General features: G+C 41.8%; 1 protein-coding gene across 1 annotated transcript in view; it reads right to left on the bottom strand.

The window, feature by feature from the left end:
- The window catches only part of POC1A (POC1 centriolar protein A), a 42,754-nt gene that overhangs the window by 5,521 nt on the left and 14,438 nt on the right, over positions 1-22,795 (bottom strand). The window contains exons 6-9 of the mRNA XM_015420912.1: positions 20,488-20,603; positions 17,106-17,239; positions 12,843-12,911; positions 9,256-9,354 (exon numbers count right to left, since the gene is read on the bottom strand). Of these exons, the coding sequence (XP_015276398.1) occupies positions 9,256-9,354; positions 12,843-12,911; positions 17,106-17,239; positions 20,488-20,603 (418 nt within the window). The remainder of the gene's footprint in view (positions 1-9,255; positions 9,355-12,842; positions 12,912-17,105; positions 17,240-20,487; positions 20,604-22,795) is intronic.

Raw genomic sequence — 22,795 nt, 5'->3', positions numbered from 1 at the left:
CCTCCAACATTCTAAACATTTTGCTAATCCTCTCCCCCCCATAGCCAGTCAGAACACAGAGGTTATTTGCATATGCAGCCTCATTGGCCTCTGCCTCGGAACACAGAGGTCGTTTGCATATGCGACTTGATTGGCTTTTGCCTCTAACATTCTAAACAGTTTTGCTGTTCTGAGGTAAAATGTGTCCAATCTCCAGGTGAGGGCTGAAGATCACTCAGAATTACAACTGCTTTCCAGATGGCAGAGATCAGTTCCCCTGGAGAAAATGGTGGGCTCTGTATCCTTATATGCTGCTGAGGTGGCCCCCATATGACAGCCAATGTGACGTAGCAGTCAGGGCTTCAGAGCACGGGAGAGGCTGCAGGTGTGTGTGGGGTGGAAAGCTGAAGAGTGAGGGGGAAATAAAGGTAGGTTGATGATTGGCTGGGAAGGAGATAGGCTTGCCAACTCCAGGTGGGAAATTCCTGGAGAGGTGAGGGGTGGAGCCTGGAGAGGGTGAGGTTTCAGGAGGCGTGGGACCTCAGATAGGTACAAAGCCATAGACTCCACCCTCCAAACCAACTATTCCCTTCTGGGGAACCATCGTTGTCAATCTCCAGGTGAGGGCTGGAGATCACTCAAAATTACAACTGTTCTTTAGGTAGCAGAGATCAGTTCCTCTGGAGAAAATGGTGGACTCAGTGTCATTATACCCTGCTGAGGTCGCCACAGCAAATTGACACTGAGTGTCCAAGGCCGGGGCACCTGCCCAGAGCCTCTTTCTAGAGGTCATTGTATTTATTTCCACAACGGGCCTTTTTCCTAGCAATATATAACAGCAACCAAATGTCTTTGCTTGGCAGCCACAAATCTTGGGCTCTCAGCTGCAACTACAAATTATCTGCAAATACTGCATTTCCAAACAATGAAACTTGTGCTTTCACTGCTCAGTATCAGGAATCAGCTATTAACTGCCATTCTTTGACTTCAGGCACCTTTCCCAAATAATAATCATTTGATCTCAGTGGGGAAAAAAACAGCAGAGCTTTCCCCAGTAGATACAGTAGGAGTTTGTTAGGCATCAATTATACAGTAGGAGTTTGTTAGGCATCAATTATGTGGCAAGGAAAGGAAAGGTCAGCCAGGTTTATACCAGGCCATAAAAAGGCACCTGGCTTTTCCACAGTGGGTATCTCATTCACCAGTTTCCTTTGGTCCCCTTCAGATTATGGCTTCTCCAAGCCTATTCTTTAATTTCTTTATGTTAAGATTAAAATAATTGGGTACTTTGTCCTCTGTCAATTAATTAAAAAACAAAAATCCACAAAGACAATGTCATTTCTGAATAAATGACTCAGTGGTTATCTAATCACAGTGAGCCAATTTAAATTTCCTTCCCTGCAATGAATGAGGTGCTGCCTGAGACTCTTCACTGCCAATATGTAAAATTCTACACAGGGGCTTTTTGGAAAGGGTACTATATAATTATACTACTGCACAGGCTATTTTAGTTATTATTCAAATGTATTATTTATTCAGCACAACCAAACAAAGGTTTTGCTACTAGGTATCTACTGAACAGGTACTGGAAACACTAAATGGCTAGACAGACCATCAGTTTTTAGAAACTTTGCTGGCAGCAAAGCAATAGCATAAACAAGTTCTGTATGATCTCCACCAGAATACAGCAGCTACAACTAATCTGGCTGTGAAAGAAGGAAAAAGCCATTATTTATATGGAAACTAGGTGTAATGCCCATTGTGGGAAGAAATACAACAGAATCTAGAAGGAAGCTCCAGATGAGTGTCCAGACTGTGGCTGGTGGGGTGGCAGAGGGAAGGGGAAAATGGAGGGAGGCAAGTCATGTTTCTTTCCTTCTGCTTAGCTATAAAGGCTCAAGTCATTTTGCTGCCCCAAATGGGTAGAATGGGAGGACAGCCTCATGGTAACAGGTATGGTTCTCTCCACCTCTGACTTATTTTTTGGGGGTGGGGTGGGGTTGTTATGCAGTGGCAGCTAAAGTGGTTCCATAGCAGATTACACGGTTGCCAACTCTGGGTTGAGAAATACCTGTAGATTTGAGGAGTAGAGCCTGGGGAGGGCAGGATTTGGGGTGGGGAGGGACCTCAGCAGGGTATAATGCTATAGAATCTACTGCCCAAAGCAGCCATTGTCTCCAGGAGAACTGATCTTGGTGATCTGGACATCAGTTTTAATAGCTGGAGATCTCCAGGTGCCGCCTGGAGGTTGGCTTATGTTACTTTGGGGCTATGCAGTCACAGCTAAGGTAGAAAAGCACCTCCTCCTGTGTCATGTTTTCTGGGTTCCAAGGGTCTGGAAAGTGGTACCATAGCCGATTACACGGTTGCCAAGTCTGGGTTGGGAAATACCTGTAGATTTGAGGGGTAGAGCCTGGGGAGGGCAGGGTTTGAGGTGGGAAGGGACTTCAGCAAGATATAATGCCATAGAGTCCACTGCCCAAAGTAGCCATTGTCTCCAGGTGAACTGATCTTGGTCATCTGAAGATCAGTTGTAATAGCTGGGAAATTTTCTGTAGGGGAAATGATTTGCTGTGGCTGGGGAACACGGTGATTTCTGGGTGATCTCCAGGCCCCACAGGGAGACTGGCAATTTTACCTCAGGACATGTTCAGTGACTCCCAACAGCAACAGCGAACTGTTTAGAATGGTACAGGTAAAGGCCAATGAGGCTGCATATGCAAATGACCTCTGTGTTCCAACTGGCTATGGGGGTTGAGGAACAGCAAACTGTTTAGAATGTTGGAGGCGGGACTCAGGCAACGCAGCTAGTGGATACGGAAAGCTTCTGAGTGACACATCACGGAGCGTATTGATTTGGGAGTGTGTGGAATGTTCAGCAACGTGCCACCACCGAGAATTATGATAGAGAGAGATGCCAATCTCACTACAGAACATTCTCATAAACTGAGAGAATTGGGGGCAGGGAAGAGAGATAACCCTGACAGATTTCTCCCCCTACCAACAGCAATGTATGCTCATGGAGCGGAGAGTTCTACAGAGCAGCTATTCTCACTGACTCACTGCCAACCCTATTACCTGTGCAGAAAAGCCCTCTTAAATAATTCAGTTTTGCATAGTTTGCAGAAAACCGGGAGTCTAGGAGCTTTCCTGAACTCCTTAAACAGGCCCTTCCCTAAGGTGAGAGGGTACAACAGAGACAGCCCATGTGCAGGCAGTTGTTGATTTTGCCCATTTGTAGGTTGACACCTGCAGGAGACCCTGCTGACACGAGCAAAGCTGATGTGGTGGAGCATAGGAGGAAAGGCAGTCCCACAGATAAGAGTGCCCAAGGCCATGAAGACGAAGAAGTCTTAGTTCTTTGTTTCCAGTACTATTTCTTTGTAGAATTACTAAAGCTAGTATCACTCAGTCAAAGCATTAAAATCTTTTGTTATGTTTCCTGAAAAGAGTCAAATACTATATAGTTCAAGTTGGAGTCTATCCAAATTTATATTATATGTATTCATTGTTCTTGGTCTTTGAAGTTTCTTTCCACCCAGTCATAAAATAGTGTCCAATTGCTTCTCACATTTTGTTTACTGCTGTCTTCAACAGGTTTGACAGTATATCCATTTCTGCTGTTTCAAAATTTTTTGTCAAAAGTTTGTTTTCTGTTGGTATCTCTGCTTTCTTCCAGTGTTTAGCATAAAGAATTCTTGCTGCCGTAACTATATGTATAATTAGATATTTAACTTTCTTGTCTTTTACATCAGGCATAATATTAAGCAGAAACATTTCAGGTTTAAATGGTAGCGGTAACAAACATATTTTCTGTAACATTTTATGAACCCTTCTCCAATATAGCATCACCTTCTTTACACTTCCACCAAACATGGAAATAACTCCCCCCCCCCGTGTCTTACATTTCTAGCATTTATCAGACACTGCAGGATACATTCTGACTAATTTCTCTGGTGTTATATGCCACCTATAGAACATTTTATATACATTCTCTTTAAAGGCAACCGATATTGTTATTCTAACATTTGTTTTTCCATATTTGCAACCAATGGTCAAGATCAATATTATAATCAAAATTTTGGGCCCATTTTAACATACATTCTTTAATCACCTCATCCTCCATCTTTATCTGTAACAAATACATATAAAATTTTATATAAAAGTGTGTCAAATTCCGATTGTTCTACAACAAACCCGAGGTTTATCTTTAGCATATCTAGATTCTAGCTGTACTCTTGTCCACCAATCCAAATATATACCTTGTTCCTCTAGTTCTTCTTTGGACTTCAACCTGTCTTCCTTTCCTAACAAGTCTTCATATCTAAGTTACTTTTTTCTTCTCCAATAATCTAGTTTGAGTAAATACGTCCATTGGAGAGACCCATTTCAGGATCTTCACATATATTTTATGCCTGATTCTTTCCCATACTAACAGCAATGCTTTCCTCACCACATGGTTTTTAAAGTATTTGTGATTATCCACCTTTTGATACCAGAGATAGGCATGCCATCCTAGCTTTAAATCATGTCCCTCCAATTTTAACAGTCTCATATTTTAAATTCTTATCCGTTCTTTAATCCATGTCAGTGCACAGGCTTTAGAATACGTTCCCCAGACTGGAAGATCAAAGTCTGCATTCTGTTTAAAGTCCTGTAATGCCTTCAATTTTATTCTAGGTTTCTTCCCTTGCCATATAAATGTCATTGTTCAGTTCCTGGAAGTATGATTGTTTTAGTAATATTGGAATAGTTTGAAAAACAAAAATAGGTATAGGAAGTACAAGAAAGGGGACCCGCGATATTTGCGGGGGGGGGAAGCTCCACGCAGAGCAGGAGGAGGCTGCAGCAGCAGCAGGTAAGCCCTCTTCCCCCCCCCATCCCCGGACACCGGCAGCATGGCCTGAGCGGTTTTCAGTCGCCGGGCCCCGCCAATCTCTCTGCCCCCTCGCTTCTTCCCCCTCCGCCGATCTCCTTCCATCCCCCTCCGGCTCCGGCGGCCAATCTTCTCCTTCTCTCCCCCTCCCTCGGCTCCAGCAGCGAGGTCTGAGCAGCTTCCAGCCGCCAGCCCACCGCAGAGTTCCCCTGGCTCGGACCCCCATCTCCTCCCCCCCCCGGCTTGGGCCCCGCCGATCTCCTTCCTCCACCCCGGCTCTGGCAGTGAGGCCTGAGTGCCTTCCAGCCGCCAGCCCGCCAGAGTTCCCAGAGTGTTCTCTGCGTATGCGCAGGGAACGCTCTTATACTTTTTAGGTAATTTAAATATTTTTTCAACTTTTCATATTTTTCTGCACACCTGGGGATTGCCCCAAGTGCACAGGAAAATCTCCCTGCCCCCCAAGTGCCCCCGATGTGTGGATTTAGATATCTGCATGCAGGGGGCAACTTGGGAATTAGATATATAGGTATTCATTTTGATTGCAGCTATTCTTCCCATAAATGACAGCTGCAAATTATTCCATTTTTCCAAATCTTTTTGGGTTTCTTTAAGTAGTTTCATATAATTATCTCCCATCAGAGAACTACATTTATTTGTTAAGGTGATGCCTAAATATTTCACTTTACTCTCTAATTGAAATCCTGTTTTCTCCACCAACTCTTTTATTATAGATTGTGTTATAGTCTTTGTAATGATCTTTGTCTTTTGTCTATTCACTTTCATTCCCGCCATTCTCCAGATTCCATTAAGTTCTTCATCAGGCTGTCTATAGAAGTGCTGGAATCTTCTAAAATGAAAGCTAAATCGTCCACAAAGGCTTGTACTTTATATTCTTCTCCAGCTTATATCCACTTTCTTGACAGTCATGGACTGGATGACCCAAAGATCAACCTAGCTCCATGGTCTAGTCTCAAATTTTAGCAGTTGTCAAATGCTGCAGATATAAGGGTTGTACTGAACTCTCAGTCATTTATGTTTGAGGATCTTCCACGTTCTGGCCACCTTAATTGATAGCAAATAATATTCCTGTCTTCCCCAAAATTTTCCTAGATCTGGTCAAGAAAAATCTATCATCAGCCAGAGTATCCAGCAGTATTATGGGGATTGTATTTTCTGTACTTAAAATATTCATTAGTCACCTCTTTCCCTTGTGGATCTTGGCAGTTTACAATATAAAACATTATAAAAACACGTGTGTATGTACATTAAAATGATGTCTTGTTTAATGCATCTGGCAGTCTAATCACGAGAGAAAAAGTAATATATTCAGAATTTCTCAATTTTCAAGCTAAAACAAGTCACAGCTTACAACAAAAGTAAAAGCATAGAATCATCTTTTAGAACAAGCTATTTTAGCATCAGATAAAAGATTATTTTAGCTCTAGCTGCACAGATTAAGAGTGACACATTCAACAGAAGTACTCCCTTGCTAGGATAAATGAGTATCACCTTAGAGACAAATTGATTTCAGGTGTGAGCTTTCACAGGACATTGCTTCCATTATGAAATGCATGACAGGAAATGAAGGGGGTTACGTAAAACACCCTGTCAGATATAATCATACCAGTTAGGTGCTTATACAAACAATCTTTTGGTTTTGTCCCTGGTCTTAAAACCAACCATATAGGCTTGGGCAGAATGCAGAGAAAGACATAGTACTGTGGAACCATTATGTATTATAAAACCCATCACCATCACATAGCCTGTTTGGCTTATTACACACCAGCTACAGTCAGGGGACTGTGATCCTCTCCCCACAACAGGTATTTTGTTATGTAGTTCTGAGAGAATTGTGCCAGGCCCAGGGTCACCCAGCAGGCTTCATGGGGAAGAGTGGGGGAATCAAGCCCACTTCCCCGGATGAGAGGCCGCCGCTCTAAACTACTACACCATGCTGCAATCCTATTGCAACACACAAACAAAAAGAACAGAATGTGTGGCGCTTCTTCCCATATAAAATTGTTCAGACAGCCAGGGAGGAGGAAAGGTTACAAAATCACTAACCTTGTAACAGACTTTATGCCTGGATCCTCTGTGTTTGAATAATTGGAAATAATGAAATTCAGCTTAGGTGGAAGAAAATACAAAATCCACCAGAACATTATAAGTAAGTTAAGATTTTTAAATTCTCTAGCTCGATTACCTGCAAAAATTCACACATTTTGCCTTCTGATCGAAGGTTATTCACAAGAAACCGTCAGCAGAAGGAAAAAGATACCCTGCTCAACTCAGGTTTCGTCTACATAGGGGTACAAAAACATGCCCAGGCTGCAAGCAGCAACAGTAAGCGAGGCTGGAGTGTCACCTGTACTGTTCCCCACTCTGCTTGCTGCCGCTGCCACCCATATGGTGCTCCTCCCCCTTTTTCTGTCACGCCTGTGTAGAAGCCCAGACATTTTGGTAATTTCAGCCATGAAGTTAAGATTGAAGGGTTTCATGGTAATGCTGCCTGTGGACCTGTTGAATGCCACTGCCACCATACGGAACTTGTCTGTGAAGCGTATACAAAAGCACTATTTGATCTTGTATATCACTGTGCGTGCTTTGCGCTGAGTACACACATTGGGAAGCTAACTCTAATGTCATGAGTGAAAATGCTACAAAAGTAACCAAAGCTATTAATAGGCAACAGCAGAAGCCTCTTTACTACAAGCAGCCTCCCCAGAAGTACTCCAGGAGGAAGTGATTCCAACTGATAACGCCAAAAAGCAGTCCCATTCCTCCCAGTTGTTAAAATACTGCTTTGCTACAATTTTGATTAGTACAGACTAATCAAAATTACAGCAAAAATAGTGTCTTCACAATCGGGAAAAATGGAATTGTCAATTCAAGCTGTACAGGTAGGAGAAGTAATACAGCCAGAAAACACGGCTTTTACTTCTCCTAGTATCCTACTTGAATAGTTGAACTTACAAAGTTCTCTTTTTTTTCAGCATTCACATGGGAAAAATCCTATTCAGTAGGAAATAAAGACAGAAAAACATCCTTTTCTGTATGCCAGATTCTGAACAGAAATAAATAGCATAGCTATTTGTGTTAAAACAGACTTCCTTAGGCAAGCTTCGTGTTCTCCTTTCGTTCCCTGTTTCAGTAGTGTATCTTCTAAACATCTGCAGACCGACCAGGGGGCCATCAGTAAGGATGTCTGCCACTTCTCCTTTGTTGTTCTTTCTTTTCTGTTACCAGTTTCTCTGCTGCTTCCCTTCCTTAAAAACAAACCGCCAGACTGAGAGCACTCAGCACTGCAAGATTCCAAATTCTAGGACCACTAACCTGCACTGTCATTTTTATTCATAAACACTACATATTCTTTTACTATCACCAGCGAAGTACATAAGAACATGAGAGAAGCCAATGTTGGATCAGGCCAATGGCCCATCCAGTCCAACACTCTGTGTCACACAGTGACCAAAAATACCAGGTGCCATCAGGAGGTCCACCAGTGGGGCCAGGGCACTAGAAGCCCTCCCACTGTCCCCCCCCCCCAAGCACCAAGAATACAGAGCATCACTTGCCCCAGCCTGAGAGTCTGTAATAGCCATCGATGGACCTCTGCTCCATATGTTTATCTAATTCCCTCTTGAAGCCATCCATGCTTGTAGCCGCCGCCACCTCCTGTGGCAGTGAATTCCATGTGTTAATCACTCTTTGGGTAAAGAAGTAATTCTTTTTCTCTGTTCTAACCCAACTGCCCAGCAATTTCATTGAGTAAGACTGAATAACTATCAATTTTAACAAGGAATAATAGTTAGTTTGAGAAGCTTGTTAGGCAAAAGCTATTTTAAAAATAGTACAAAATACAAAGCACAAAGCCTAGTCCTAAAAATACAGTATTAGGAAACTCTGATAACAGGGCAGTAAATTTCCAAACGTAAACAGTGGAGAATGACTGTAAAATAAATAATGAATGTGGGCAATGACAGACTTGCTGAGACAGCTAGAAACACTGCTGTCTGACATGATTCTAAACTGCTCTACTACTAACACACATCAGAGAAACTCTGCACAATGGTTTTCTACAATGGTTCCCTGAAAAATATTAATGAGATACAGTTCAAGACTATCCATATTTTAAAGCTGAGCTTTTATCAGCATTAATATGCAGAGGGAAAATTAACCTTGAATGTGGAGAAAGCAGGCAATCCGGCATTACAATCCTAAAAACACTTTCCTGGGAGTAAGCAACAATGAACAGACCACAGTAGGATTCTGAGCAGATCCTTAGGACCGCTCTCTAAATTTCTTAACCACACGATCTTAAATCATCTGCTCTCACAAACATAGTAATTAGCCAGGCAGCCTTAAGTTTTACACTGGTTACTAAAAGGATATCAACTTACCACATTGTTAAGAGCACCATTCACATTCATGCTGTATTTTCGTGTTTTCAGTACATCACCATAATCTGCAGCATCAAAGTTTGTCTTCCAGACCATTACCTGAAAAATAAATAATTTGAAAAACACACTTATTTTAACAGTGGCTTGGAAACCACATTAGCAAGGATTCCTACACAATTGTGAAGCCTTCTCTTCATTTCTGGCTTACACATCAACACACACTGGGAACAGAGCAACAGACAAGGACAGAATGGTGGTTCATAGTTACTATCCCTCTGTTGAGTGTGGGCTCCTCAGTATATGCAGGCCTGATTTCTAACTCTTATTTGGAGCTACACCTTTTCAGTAACTCATATCCAACCTGATTGGCCTGAAAAAGATATTTTATATTTATATTTTTATGTATGTGTACAATTTAGATCACTGAAGAAGGCCCATGGGGCCAAAACACATTTGGTCCTGTGGTTAAGAACATAAGAGAAGTCAATGTTGGATCAGGCCAATGGCCCAACCAGTCCAACACTCTGTCACACAGTGGCCAAAATTACCAGGTGCCATCAAGAGGTCCAGCAGTGGGGTCAGGACACTAGAAGCCCTCCCACTGTTCACTCCCCCCCAAAAAAGCACCAAGAATACAGTGCATCCCTTGCACCAGACTGAGAGTTCCTATCTATACCTTGTGGCTAATATGGACCTCTGCTCCATATGTTTATCTAATTCCCTCTTGAAGCTGTCCTGCTCTGGCAGTGGCCGGCTTTGGGTGAAGAAGTACTTCCTTTTATCTGTTCTAACCCGACTGCTCAGCAATTTCATTGAGTGCCCACAAGTTCTTGTATTGTCAGAAAGGGAGAAAAGTACTTCTTTCTCTACCTGCTCTATCCTATACATAATCTTATAAACCTCGATCATGTCACCCCTCAACCTTCGTTTCTCCAAGCGCTTTAACCTTTCTTCATAGGAAAAGTGTTCCAACCTTTTTATCATTCTAGTTGCTCTTTTCTGCACTTTTTCCAATGCTATAGTATCCTTTTTGAGGTGTGGTAACCAGAACTGTACACAGTACTCCAAATAAGGTCGCACCATCGATCTATACAGGAGCATTATGATACTGGCTGATTTGTTTTCCCTTCCTGATAATCCCCAGCATAGCATTGACCTTTTTTATTGCAGTTGCACACTGTCTCGACATTTTCATTGAGTTATCTACTATGACTCCAAGATCTCTCTCTTGGTCAGTCTCTGTCAGTTCGGACCCCATCAACATGCATTTATAGTTAGGATCTTTGGCTCCTTTTATCCCGTGACTACTGAGCTTACTTAGGTTATATACATGTAACCATTATTGAGATCCAGTATTTATTGTACATAAAACTTACACTTGTTGCTGTATACTATGTTCTGAGCTTTTATTTGCATTCTGTGTATGTTGTTTTTAATCTTAAATGTGTTGTGCACTGTGTAATAAATAGTTGTATTTTATTTCATGCTTTGATTGCTCAACCATTAAGGTTGCTAGCTGGAATACCTCCCTCTTCACGCCTCCTGGAAAGAAGGAAAGCCTGAAGGAGAAATGAAACTACACACTGACTAAGGAAAGCCCAGGTGCATACTAGTCCTCCAGTGAAAAACCCTTTCATTTGAATGAGGGCAACCAATAAAAAATACCTTACAGGGGACCCACACACTTTCTGAAAAGCATGGCATGCACCAAGGGAAGTACTAGAAGTACTGGCAGGGACCATGGCACTCACAGGCACCACAATGGGGAACCTTGGAAGAGAAATAAGATATTCTTTACATCCAGTTAACACTTGCTTTGCAGTCTTAATGGGTCTTATTTAACTCTTTATGCCTCCATTTTTTCCAACCAGCAAAATTAGATACCTTCATTTACAGATAACTTGCTTTTCCACCTCCAACAATCTATCTGTAATTGTATGAAGACCTTTGGATTCCATAAATATCTCAAACAGTACAGCTTTGTGTGCTAGGTTACACATAATGCATTTTATGTTATAAACGTAGTGAAGTTTTGATTTGATAAGAAAATAAGCTGTAAATGTATTTCAATTTTTCACAAACGGCGTTCTTTTTGAAAGAACTCAGAACACACACACACACACCTCTTTTCCTAAGGCTTCAAAACATCCCCAAAAATGTACATCTAGATCATACTTAAACCCGTAATAAATACGGATAGCTGCTTTGGTCTGCAGACAAATTCCAAAAACAAAAGCTGTGTAATACTTTGCACTAGAACCAACCAAAAGATCACAAAACAGTATACATCACAAAACCTATAACACTTGCAAATTAACTAGTATAGGATTGCAGCTTCGAAGAGGAGTATGCAGTAACTTTCACACATTTCTGGCTCATTTAAGAGTTTTATTTTTTTAAGCACAGAATGCAAACCCAATCTCAGTGATACTTCACAGATAAACACAGAATGGCATGTAAATTAGCTGGTCTAGCCAAGAGGCAACTACAGAGGTAACTAGCCTGGTGAGACGGTAACATGCAAGGAAAGCTAATACATGAAACTCATTGCAGGCACTTGTTAGGAAAATGAAAATCTATGTGCACCTGGCCTGTATTAGGATGTTTTGATGAGGGCCGGCTGCAATAATGCTCAATTGTACTGGCTGCTTGCCAGTTTGGTTCAGGGCTCAGTACTACCAGCCACCACCTACAAAGCCTTAAAAGGTCTGTGTCCAGCATCTGGAAAGGGAATCCTTTCTCTCCCATGTTTGTCTCCATTCTTTCATACCAGCTGGGAAGGCTCTGCTCTGGTTCCACCCCGTTGAGATGCAAAGGCCTCTCTACAGTGGCATTGCAATGTATGAAGCACGCCTGCCAGGCAACCTTGCTTCAGAATGGCCAAAGAACAACTGTGTTCCATTTTCTGATTCTTACCTATTCTGGGTTCTGATTTGTTAAGATAAATAGCGGGCTCATAAATATTTTAAACAAATAAACTAACATCACTGTCACCATCAGGTTTGTCCATCTCTACTCCCAGGTTTTTAAAATTTTGCAGTCTATGCCTGGTTTTATATTGTTTTAATTTAAAAACAAACCGAAAGCAACTCTTTGTACACCTCCTTGGCATTTTTAAAGGAGAACGATTAGGTTTGTAAAGTGTATATAGCCTACTTGCTTTAATTTAAAATTAATACCATTATTTCTGATGAGAGGAAGCTTGCCAGCATTATGTTTAAGTGCTTGTTAATACCAACAACAACACAACAGTTTCTGTATTTCACAATTTTGCCCCATTAATAGCTGCAGGTTGCCTGGCCACCCAATTGTTTGGAAAACTCCACTCATGACATCGGATGGGGTTACATCCACATACATGCTAATCATGCAAATTATGGATAACCCTTTGGTTTTACCTCGGTTTAGTTTCAGTTAGCATAACTGCAGCTGCCCCCAGCACCTTGAAACTGATCACCCATTACTGGCACAGGTGAGAAGAATGACAGAACTGAGCAGCATTACTGTACCAATGGCATTTTATTCTAAATTCCGAGATCAGTATATAGGTGACATGAACTCACATACCAAGAATGAATAGGCAATACCTGCTCATCAAAGCCCCCAGAAGCAAACAAATCTCCTGTTCGTGAAAAAGAAACACAGGTAGCTGGCCCCTGTAAAAGATAAAATAATAACTTAAGTAACATAAAACACATACTACACAGTAAATTACTGAAAAACGAATATATTGACAAAATGGAAAAACAACTTGGTGCAAACAAATATAAATGCTGGTGTTATATATACTGAAAATACATTTATTAAAATTTGGATGGATTTTTTTAATTGTCTTGGTTCTCTGAGCCACCTTTAGCAGGTCTGGAGAGCTGGCAAACAAATCTTCTAAAATAAACGAATAAGATACTTTAATAACCCAAGGTGGCTTACTTACAAAACACATTCTTATTATCTTATTATAAAATATCCCCCAAACTTCAGTAATTCTAAATGTTAAAGTCCAAATACTGTATCTGGCATACAATAATCATGCCCAGTGAAAAGGTCTTGAATCTGTACAACTATGCAGAGCCATCAAGTTTTACTTTCTTGTAAAGGAGTCTCATGACTGGAGAAGACAGACACACATAAAACCCCCTGGCTCTTTTCTTATGACCATCTGGAAGATGTGGCCTAGGTTAGTAATATCCATAAAATATTACTGCAGCACTCCTAACAAAAAACTATCTTGATGTACTGTCCTCAATAAATTGCTACACATCTGCATAAAATAGTTTTGTGATAACCTAAAGATAATCATACAGGGAATACAATTTCAAACTGATACATGCAGCTATTGCAAAACCTTCATTTGGTGGGCAGTAGGAAACTGTGACTAACTTATTTCGGCCATGTCATGTGGAAGAACTCACTAGAAAAAGCAATTATGCTTGGATTGGTTAGTGGCAAAAGGAAACCAGGCTGCCAAAGAACACGGTGGCTAGACACCATAAAAGTCAACACCAGCCTGCGCATGGAACGACTCAAAGAAACAGTACAAGACTGGAAAACGTGGAGAGAGCTGGCCCATAGAATCGCCAAGAGTCGGACACGACTGAATGGATAACAACAACAAGAAACATGTATTGCTGAGCTCCAATGATTGAAGATTACCTGGTCTACTAAAAAAATAATCCCTTCTGTTAAGCTGCTCTAATTATTCTGTTTACCAAACTTTCAAACCCACCAAACACAGACCACCTTACTTAGGACTATACAACAAACCTCCTTGGGCAGGTTCACTGGAAAGGTGTCATAGTACTTTCGCCATTCAAGGAACTTTGTATCAAATTGCATAGTACAAACCCCAAGGTTAAAGTCCTGTAAGTCGTGGTTTTTCCAGAAAGCCCTTTACCAATAGTGATTGTCCCGTTAGAATGAGAGTGGTACAACACTGAGATTTTCTGATATTTTAATATGCTTATCATGGACAAGTTTTCATCCTAGCCATTTGTATTTTGTAAATTTTAAAAAATTCTTTCACTATCAGTCGCTCTAAATGTCTGAAAGAGCAGGGCAAACTGTTTCAAATAAATAAAAGAAAGTCAAGATTATCAAAGGAGCTGCACTTGTTTCGTCTTGAAGGATTCTTCTGTACACTTAATCTAGACTTATGTGTGACACTACAGAAGGTTGTGGCATTTATAATAAGCTTAAGTATTAGCCAGATACAGTTTTAGTGCAGACTTCTTCAGTTTCAGTTGCAAATACCTTAAGATTCTACTTCATCTTATACCTTCCCAACCAAACTTCCAGCCTTTGTTCATCCTTTGTAGTAAGTTTTCATTTCTTGCCAAAACATTCCATTCTATGTCTCTGACAGTTTTTCTCAGTAATGACCATAATTACAGCCATGTCTTTATCATTATTCTGTCATGCAGGACTAATACATTTGATAGCAGGAAATTTTGAAACTTCCAAACAATTCATACAGTTTAGAAACCATTCACATCCACAATGTATATACTTGGATGCAGGTTTTTCTGACCATTCAAGAATGACTTAGTTGTAGAACATTCAGAACAAAGTTTGAGTCCAGTGGTACCTTTAAAACCAAGGTTTCATTAAAGGTATCAGCTTTTGTGTACAAGCACACTTCTTCAGAAACTGTGAAACAGAATTTCCTGAACCATTACACATGGGGGAGGGGGTTAGTTGCCGGGAAGGGCCAATTAAAGTCAAGACAAAGACAAAAATAATAATGGTAATTATATCCATCCATATAGGTAGAGGGTGAGCATAATGAAGATGTTTAACTGTTTCAAGGATCAAACAGAGATAATAAATTTAATCTTTATGGTGACAATTTATTTGGGTTCAATTCTGGGGGGGGGAGCAGTGAAGGAAATAAATATGTCAAAATTGGAGATTGATGTATCCCTAATTGTGGAATGCTGGGAGTAATTAATTGAGAGCCTGCCATCCATCTCCTCTCAAGCATGGGCCGAACTTTACAGCATCTTCTTCTTTGAAGTGGGGTGACTGGTGGTACAGATTTATCTCCCCTGTCCCCAGACCAGAGAAATACATTCCAACAGAATGTAGAGCATTCTGTTGCTGTATAAGTCATACATACAAGTTCTATGTCAGCAACAAACCTATATATTTATTATAAATGCAATCACAACATACCAAACTGTACAGCTGCAAAATGTCAGTACAGAGTTAAACTCCATCTCCCTAATGATCCTTCTGGTATGAACAATAAGCACCATTATAATTAGAGACAGTAATGTAAACTTGGCAGCCTTCTCTCTCTATGTAAACTACAGCTAATCCACTGCAGTGAATTCCTGGTACATCAATGGTTACGTCAAGACATATCTAAGAAATCCAGGGCTTTTCTCATGAGTAACTGTCCCACAGCACCAGTCATCTGTCAGAACAGGAACCAAATCTGAGCCAGGCAGACTCTCTAACACAAACATGCAACCTGGAAAAACTTTACATGTTGCTCGTGTGGGTGACTAATATTCCCCATGGACTTGATGCTGGGTTTAGAAATGCTCAAGCCTAACAGTGCTTTCACCCACAGTTGTTAACAACATTCCACCGTCCTGGCATACAGAACTTTAACCAACTTTGGTTGGTTTGATTACTACACCCCTTCCTGGAAAAGTGGAATTTGGCTGCTCATCATCCATGCACTCATCACATCCACATTAGGCTATGGCAACATGATCTATATAGGGCTGCCTTTGAAGATGGTTCGGAAATCTCAGCGTGTTCTGAATATGGTGCTGACAGGTACGGAGCCAGGAAATCTCTCTTGCCAGTTCTGAGGACTTCACTGATTCTTATCTTTAAAATTAAATGGTCTGGGATCAGAGTACTTCAAGGGCCACCTGCTGTTATATGAATCTGCCTAATCTTCATCAGAAATACTTTCGGATAGGCACAGCTCGTACACCAGGCAGAGATTTTAAAAAGCACTCTTGGCTACAGACGCCATCTCAAAATCAGATAAGAAAGACAGGTCCAGGAGCATCCCCAAATTGCATACCTGCTCCCTCAGGAGGAATGCAACTCCACAATGGCAAGAACATCCACCTATTCCTTGAATGCATCCTTGTGAAAGAGGACTCAAAGTATAATATTTCTAATTGTACTGTCACAAGTCACTATGAAAATTCTCTCATTTAATCTCCAAACTGCTGTAACAACTTGCTGGAATTCAAGAGACCAGCTTGGAGACCCAGGGGTGGGGAGTAGGCACCTTGTAAAAGGTAAGATGAAAAACGATTCAGACACCACAGTAGAACAAACACATCTTGCAACCACTGATTCTGTGACATCTAGAGCGCTGACATCTTAATGTTTTGTACTGTATTGTTTTATGCTGTTTTTATCTGTTTTAACTTTGGCACTTGTGCCTCTTTGTTAGCCGCCCTGAGCCTTCGGGGAGGGCGGGATATAAATCCAATAAATAAATAAATAAATGCTCTGCTAGATCACAGTTCCAATTTGCAGGGTTAGTTTGCTCACTGCACTACTAAAACCTGCAGGTCACAATCAGAAGATACAACTAAAATACTTCCAATTAAAACTTAACAGAGACTCAAGGTCATTTTACATACATTTCCTCTATATGGAAAACATAGGGAATGTGGAGAATCTCCACAAGGGACAGGGGAAGATGTGTAGCTTTATCATGGTTGAAAACAGCATGTTTCTTGACCATGACTCCATATGATGGGAAATCACCACATACAAACAGTGCTGTACACAAGCTGTAGTACACATATTTTGTTGTATGTGCAACTTCACTGCATCTAAAATTACCCATTTGCTTATCAAGCCATTCTCCTTACCTGGTGACCATGAAGAGTATAAAGCAGCCTCCCCTCTAGTAAATCCAGTATTTTTAGAGTTGAATCATTGGAGGCAGTAATGAGGTAGTTTCCAGAGGAGTGAAAAGACAGAGAGTTCACTGAAGCACTATGTACTAAAAAAAATTCCAGAAATGCATAACACATGTTACTAACAAAAATTTACATAGAACTGGAATAGGTTAGGTACAAAATCATTCAAATGAAATGGCTGAAAGGCAATTTTTCTGCTTATGATTTTCACGCAACACTTACGTTGGTTTTTCAAGCATTGTAGAAGATTATATTCATACACTTCTTTGAAATCTGGCACTATGCCACAGAAAGTTCTGTAGTGATTTGCAAATTTAAGAAGACATACCGTACCCTAAACGCAAAAATGCTTTTAACTAGATAGGTCACAAATGTCACATTAAGCCCCTTCTAAGTTTACAGCAATGCAGAACTATCTGAGGTAGAGCCAGTCTCAGCAGCCACACTAGCCTAGAGCCCTTCCGTTGGACAGGCTGTACTTGAGTTCTCTCGCACTCCCCCACATTTTCCGGTGACCTTTACATTCTTACGTTCTCTTCCTTGGATCTCTGACCACCCGGCCTGAATTGATGCCATGTGGCTCATCTATCTTATGTCACAGAGGGCGTAGGCAGCCTTAAGCCACACATCAGAGTGGCAGGAGGGAGTTGGGGAGACTGAAGACTTGGAATTCCAAGGTCCATGAGCAATGTGTGTTAAAATTACCAAATCCAGAGGACCCAGGATTTAAGACAACCCCCTTAAAAGGTTACACATACACACATAAAAATGTGTTATTGGATATAACTGTAACTTGCACGTGAATGTTCAAGATGACCCCCTTTTTGTGGGGTGGCATACTTGTAAAAAAACTCCAAGAATTGTATTTGAGTAAATACTGTAAGCCATACAAATATGACCTAGATATCATGAGACTTTTTAAAAAGTGAGACCTTGATGGTGAAGAATGATTGAGTGCTTTCTGATGAAAATTAGACCATAATTGCTGCTTATGGCGTATGATATATAGTTTTATACACTAATAGCAAAGGTGAGGTGGAGCAGTGAACAGGGCAAGACAGATTTTTCTACAAACCTGAAACAAGCCCTAGGTTTGCAGAAAAAAGTGAAATCTAAAAAAAAAAACTGGACAGTTTTTTAAAAAATCTAAAAATGATCAAAGAAGCACCTGTAGCTTTAAACAGCAGATTCCCTCAGTGGCTGTTGCTAGGCAACCACAGTATTCCAGCCTTCAGTTTCTGTCAGTAAAAAGGCAGGGGGAGGGCCCTTTCCAGACATATTTTGGCCTTTGAAGGAGGTTTCATAGGGGCCAGGTCTGACTAGGGTGTCAGCTCCAGATTGGAAATTCCTGAAGATGTTGTTTTTAAGTCTGAGCGGTGCAGGGTTTTGGGAGGGGAGAGGCCTCAGTATGGTACAATGCCACAGAGTCCACTTTCTCCACAGGGACAGATGTCTGGAGTTCAGTAGTAATTTTATGCGTTCTCCAGGTCCCACCAGGAGGGTGGCAACCCTAGGCCTGGCAGCACCCTCTGAGTGACTTGGTACAACCTGACTTGCATGACTCAACTAGGCCTGGCTGCTTGCTGCTGTTCAACAGCAGCCACTCTATGAAAGCAAGTCTGGTGCAGCAGTTAGAGCTTCAGAGCAGGGTCTGGGAGACCCAGGTTCAGGTCCCCATCTTGCTGTGGAAGCTGACTGGGTGATTTTGGACCAGTCACATACTTTCAGCCTAACCTACCTCACAGGGTTGTTGTGCAGACAAAAAGGAGGAGAGAAGAATAATGTAAGCTGCTTTGGTCCCCACAGTGAAGAAAGACCACAGTTTTCCTAGGCAGAAGCTGCAGAGAGGGAGGCAACAGAAAGCTGAAGACAGGGGGCAGATAAAGGTAGGTTGGCTGTTGGGTGGGAAGAAGATAATGTTGCCAACTCCAGGTTGGGAAATTCCTGGAGATTTGAGGGGTGGAGCCTGGGGAAGGTGGGGACCTCAGACAGATATAATACCATAGACTCCACCCTCCAAAGCATCCATTTCTTCCATGGGAACTACCATTGCCAGCCTCCAGGTGAGGGCTGGAGATCACCCAGAATTACAGCTGCTCTCCAGATGACAGACATCAGTTCCCCTGGAGAAAATGGCTGCTTTGGAGGATGAAGCCAATGACATTATTCCCTGATGAGGTCGCTTCCCTCCCCAAACCTCTCTCCCCCAAGGCTCTACTCCCAAATCTCCAGGAATTTTCCAATGTGGAGCTGGCTACCCTAAGGGGAACTGGTCTCTGTAGTTGAGAGATCCATTGTGATTCCTGGAGAGCTGCATTACTGCTGCTGAGGGGCGGGGGGAGGAAGCAGGTGGGCAGCTAGGAGAGTGATAGTGACAGAAAGAGATAGTGATGGGATGGGAAGCAGGAAAAGACAGGCATGGACGAGAGAGGCATGGAACAGATGGCAGACAGGAGAGCTGAAAGTCAGAGAAGTAGGGGGTGGGGGAGGAAGAAAAGGTGGGGTGAATGGGATAGCCACTCCCGCAAGTCTCTTGCAGGTCCCCACTTCTGTAACATTTTTTTAAAGTTAAAAGCTTAGTCTTTGTACAAAAGGAAAGAGGCTGTGATTTATTGGTAGTCAACATGTTTTGTCTGTCCTTGGCATCTTCAGTTCAAGGATCTGCCTAAATCATGAAGAGCTGCTACCAGTCACAGCAGACAACACCGAGTGAGAAAGGCCACCAGACCCTCAGGCAACTTCTTTTGTTCACAATCCTTAACCTAACTTAATCAAAATCTACCATAGCCTCAGCAAGGTTTTAAATGTATCACATGATTTAATGTTTTGTAGCCTGGTTGTTTATTAAGGTTGTACATAATGTATAACGCTTTGGTGGGAAGGTAACAGCGTTCCATACGCCTCGGTGTTTAGTCATGCCAGCCACATGACCACGGAGAAGTCTTTGGACAGCACTGGGTCTTCAGCTTGGAAACGGAGATGAGCACCGCCCCCTAGAGTTGGATTCGACGCTTTCGAGCAAGGGAAACCTTTACTATAAGGTAAACATACTCATTAAAAAAAATAGTTTTCTGACATCTTGGACTGAGTATTTTATTTCTATTTTTATACAGTTTGCAGTTAAAGCCAATACCTCTAACCTCCTGAGAACCTCAGAAAGAGAATAGATACAGCACAGGGGCTGTAGTTTGAGAGAGAAGTGTTTGAAATTGCAGACCTCCCTCCCAACATGAGCAGAAAGCCTACTCTGGATAGAATCCTACAGGTATTACTTCTACTTTGAGAATTCAGGCATAGGCTTAAAGTAAGACTTAACAAATATGGTGCTTACCCTGATAATGCTGCAGGAGCCTGTTCATCCTAACATCCCATACTTTTACAGTGTTGTCTGTGCCAGCTGCAGCAATACATGTGCCACTAGGGTGAAAGTCCACATGAGGTACAAATCTGCAAAGGTTAAAATAGAAATGAGAAAAGTGCTCAAATTTAGAAGGACAGACATGGAAGCTTATTAAGGAATAACAGCAACAACAACAAAAGAGTATTATGGAACCGTTAATTTTTATTTGCTATAGCATAAACCTTTGTGGACTAGATACCACTACCAGATGCATGAAATGGGCCCTCAGCAGATAGCACATACCATGCATCTGATGAAGCGGGCTCTAGTCCTCAATAGTTTACAACAGATTTATTATTGCAGTCTATTAAATGCAACAAGACTCATTCATGGATATTAATGTCTCTGTGAACCAATTCTCACACAGTGAAGTCACTAAGATGATACTTTACCTGGTCCATATAATAAGTGAATCTTTCATTAGAATATATCTGTGAACATTAGATAATTTTCCCCTGGAGGGGTATGGAATCTACAGAACGCTAAATGATTTATGAAATCAGGAAATGTCCCACGATGCACCAGCCACTTTAGGAACAGACAAGAATAGTTCTGCAAAACACTGCTCAGTTCAAGGAGCCCTTACACCCTCTGCAGAATCAAAACACCTCATCATTCCAAAGAGCATGTCTTCCTTTTCTTAATATGGAGATGCACGCTTGACCACAGAACAGTTCAGGGAGAATCAAGAATACTTTACTCAGCTGCAGTGGAATAAAAAATACTCAACACTTTACAATACCCAAGGAAAAGTCAACTTTCCCACTGTCTTCCCTTTACAAGACCTGACACAACACAGAGCATAGGCACAAGCTCTTGCTGTGGTCTCTTGTTTACACAACACATATCAGTGAGGTCTAGAACCCCTTATACGAATTATATTATCTCCTAGATTTTTAATAGAAGCTACCCTAAGGAGCCTTTCACTGGCACGGGATGCAAGGGCCATACCTACAACCAAATAAGAACGCCTTGCAATGTTTATGACATCAGTCCAATGCAATGTGGTAAACATCAGCTCTTGCCATGCAAAGGCACATTCAGAAAGAATACTCACCACACAAGACAAACAGAGTGAAAGTTACCTTGCAGTGAATTTGCCACTGATGCACTCTGGGACTTAGGCCTAAAACTTGCACAATAATTACATGCAAATCTGCCATACAATAGCAAGAAGTAGCTGGGCACAAATACCACCCAATATTCTACATGAATTTGTTATCTGTTCTATCATGTGGCCTTTGAACTACTTAGCACAGTGTGAAAGATTGCAGCAAATTAGATTACAGGATGTTCATAGAAGAGAACACAACATGCTGAATATAAAGAAAACTAAGTTCTTGTAAATTAACACATCTCTCCTTATATATAATTGAGTTTGAACATTCTATATGAACATTCTAAATTTCACCTCCTTAGTGTTAGGCCGGAAAACCTGCCACTCAGAATACACTGGCTGTGTTGACTGGCTGCTTTGTGCAGTCCCGCCCAGCATTCCAAGGTCATTTGCATATGGAAGCTGATTGGACCTTACTCCATTCCACACCTCAAACTCACCCCCCCCCCGCAAGGCAGTTGGAAATTTCAATTGGGAGAGGAGAATGATGTCAGCTGCTCCCTAGGCAGAGGCTGTGTGTGTGGGGGGGGTTGTAAAACTTAAGACAGACAGGCAGATAAAGGACATAGGGTTGCCAACTCCAGGTTGGAAACTTCCAGGATATTTTACGGATGAAGCCTGCTGAGGGTGGGATCTGGGGAGGAGGAGGAAGAGGGGGACCTCAGACAGATACAATGCCATACTGCCCACACTCCAGACAAGCTGTTGCCAGTCTCCAGGTGACAGCTTGAGAGATCTTAAAGCTTTGGTGCTACTTCAAAATGCTGCAAATTAACAACAGAGTAGTGTTTCGGAAAATCATTAGGAATTGTTTGGTGCATTTACGATGGGGCTCCTGGGGAACTACTGTTGCCAATCTTGGCCTAGCAGCCATCAAACCATTCTCTTCAACCCCCTGCTGTGCAGCTGACTTCCCCCTAGGGTTGCCAATCTCCAGGTGGGAGCTGGAGATCTCCCACTGTTACAATTGATCTCCAGATGACAGAGATCAGTTCCCCTGGAGAAAATGGATGCTTTGGAGGGTAGACCCTATGACATTATACCTGCTGAGTCCTTCCCCCCCCACTGCTACCTTCTCCAGAATCCACCCCCCAAACCACAAGGTATTTCCCTCCTTAGAGC

The sequence above is a fragment of the Gekko japonicus genome, unplaced genomic scaffold (assembly GCF_001447785.1).
Source record: "Gekko japonicus isolate JY-2015 unplaced genomic scaffold, Gekko_japonicus_V1.1 scaffold2634, whole genome shotgun sequence".
NCBI lineage: Eukaryota > Metazoa > Chordata > Lepidosauria > Squamata > Gekkonidae > Gekko > Gekko japonicus.
The sequence above is the reverse complement of the archived record's forward strand: the minus strand, read 5'-3'. Positions and strand labels throughout refer to the sequence as shown.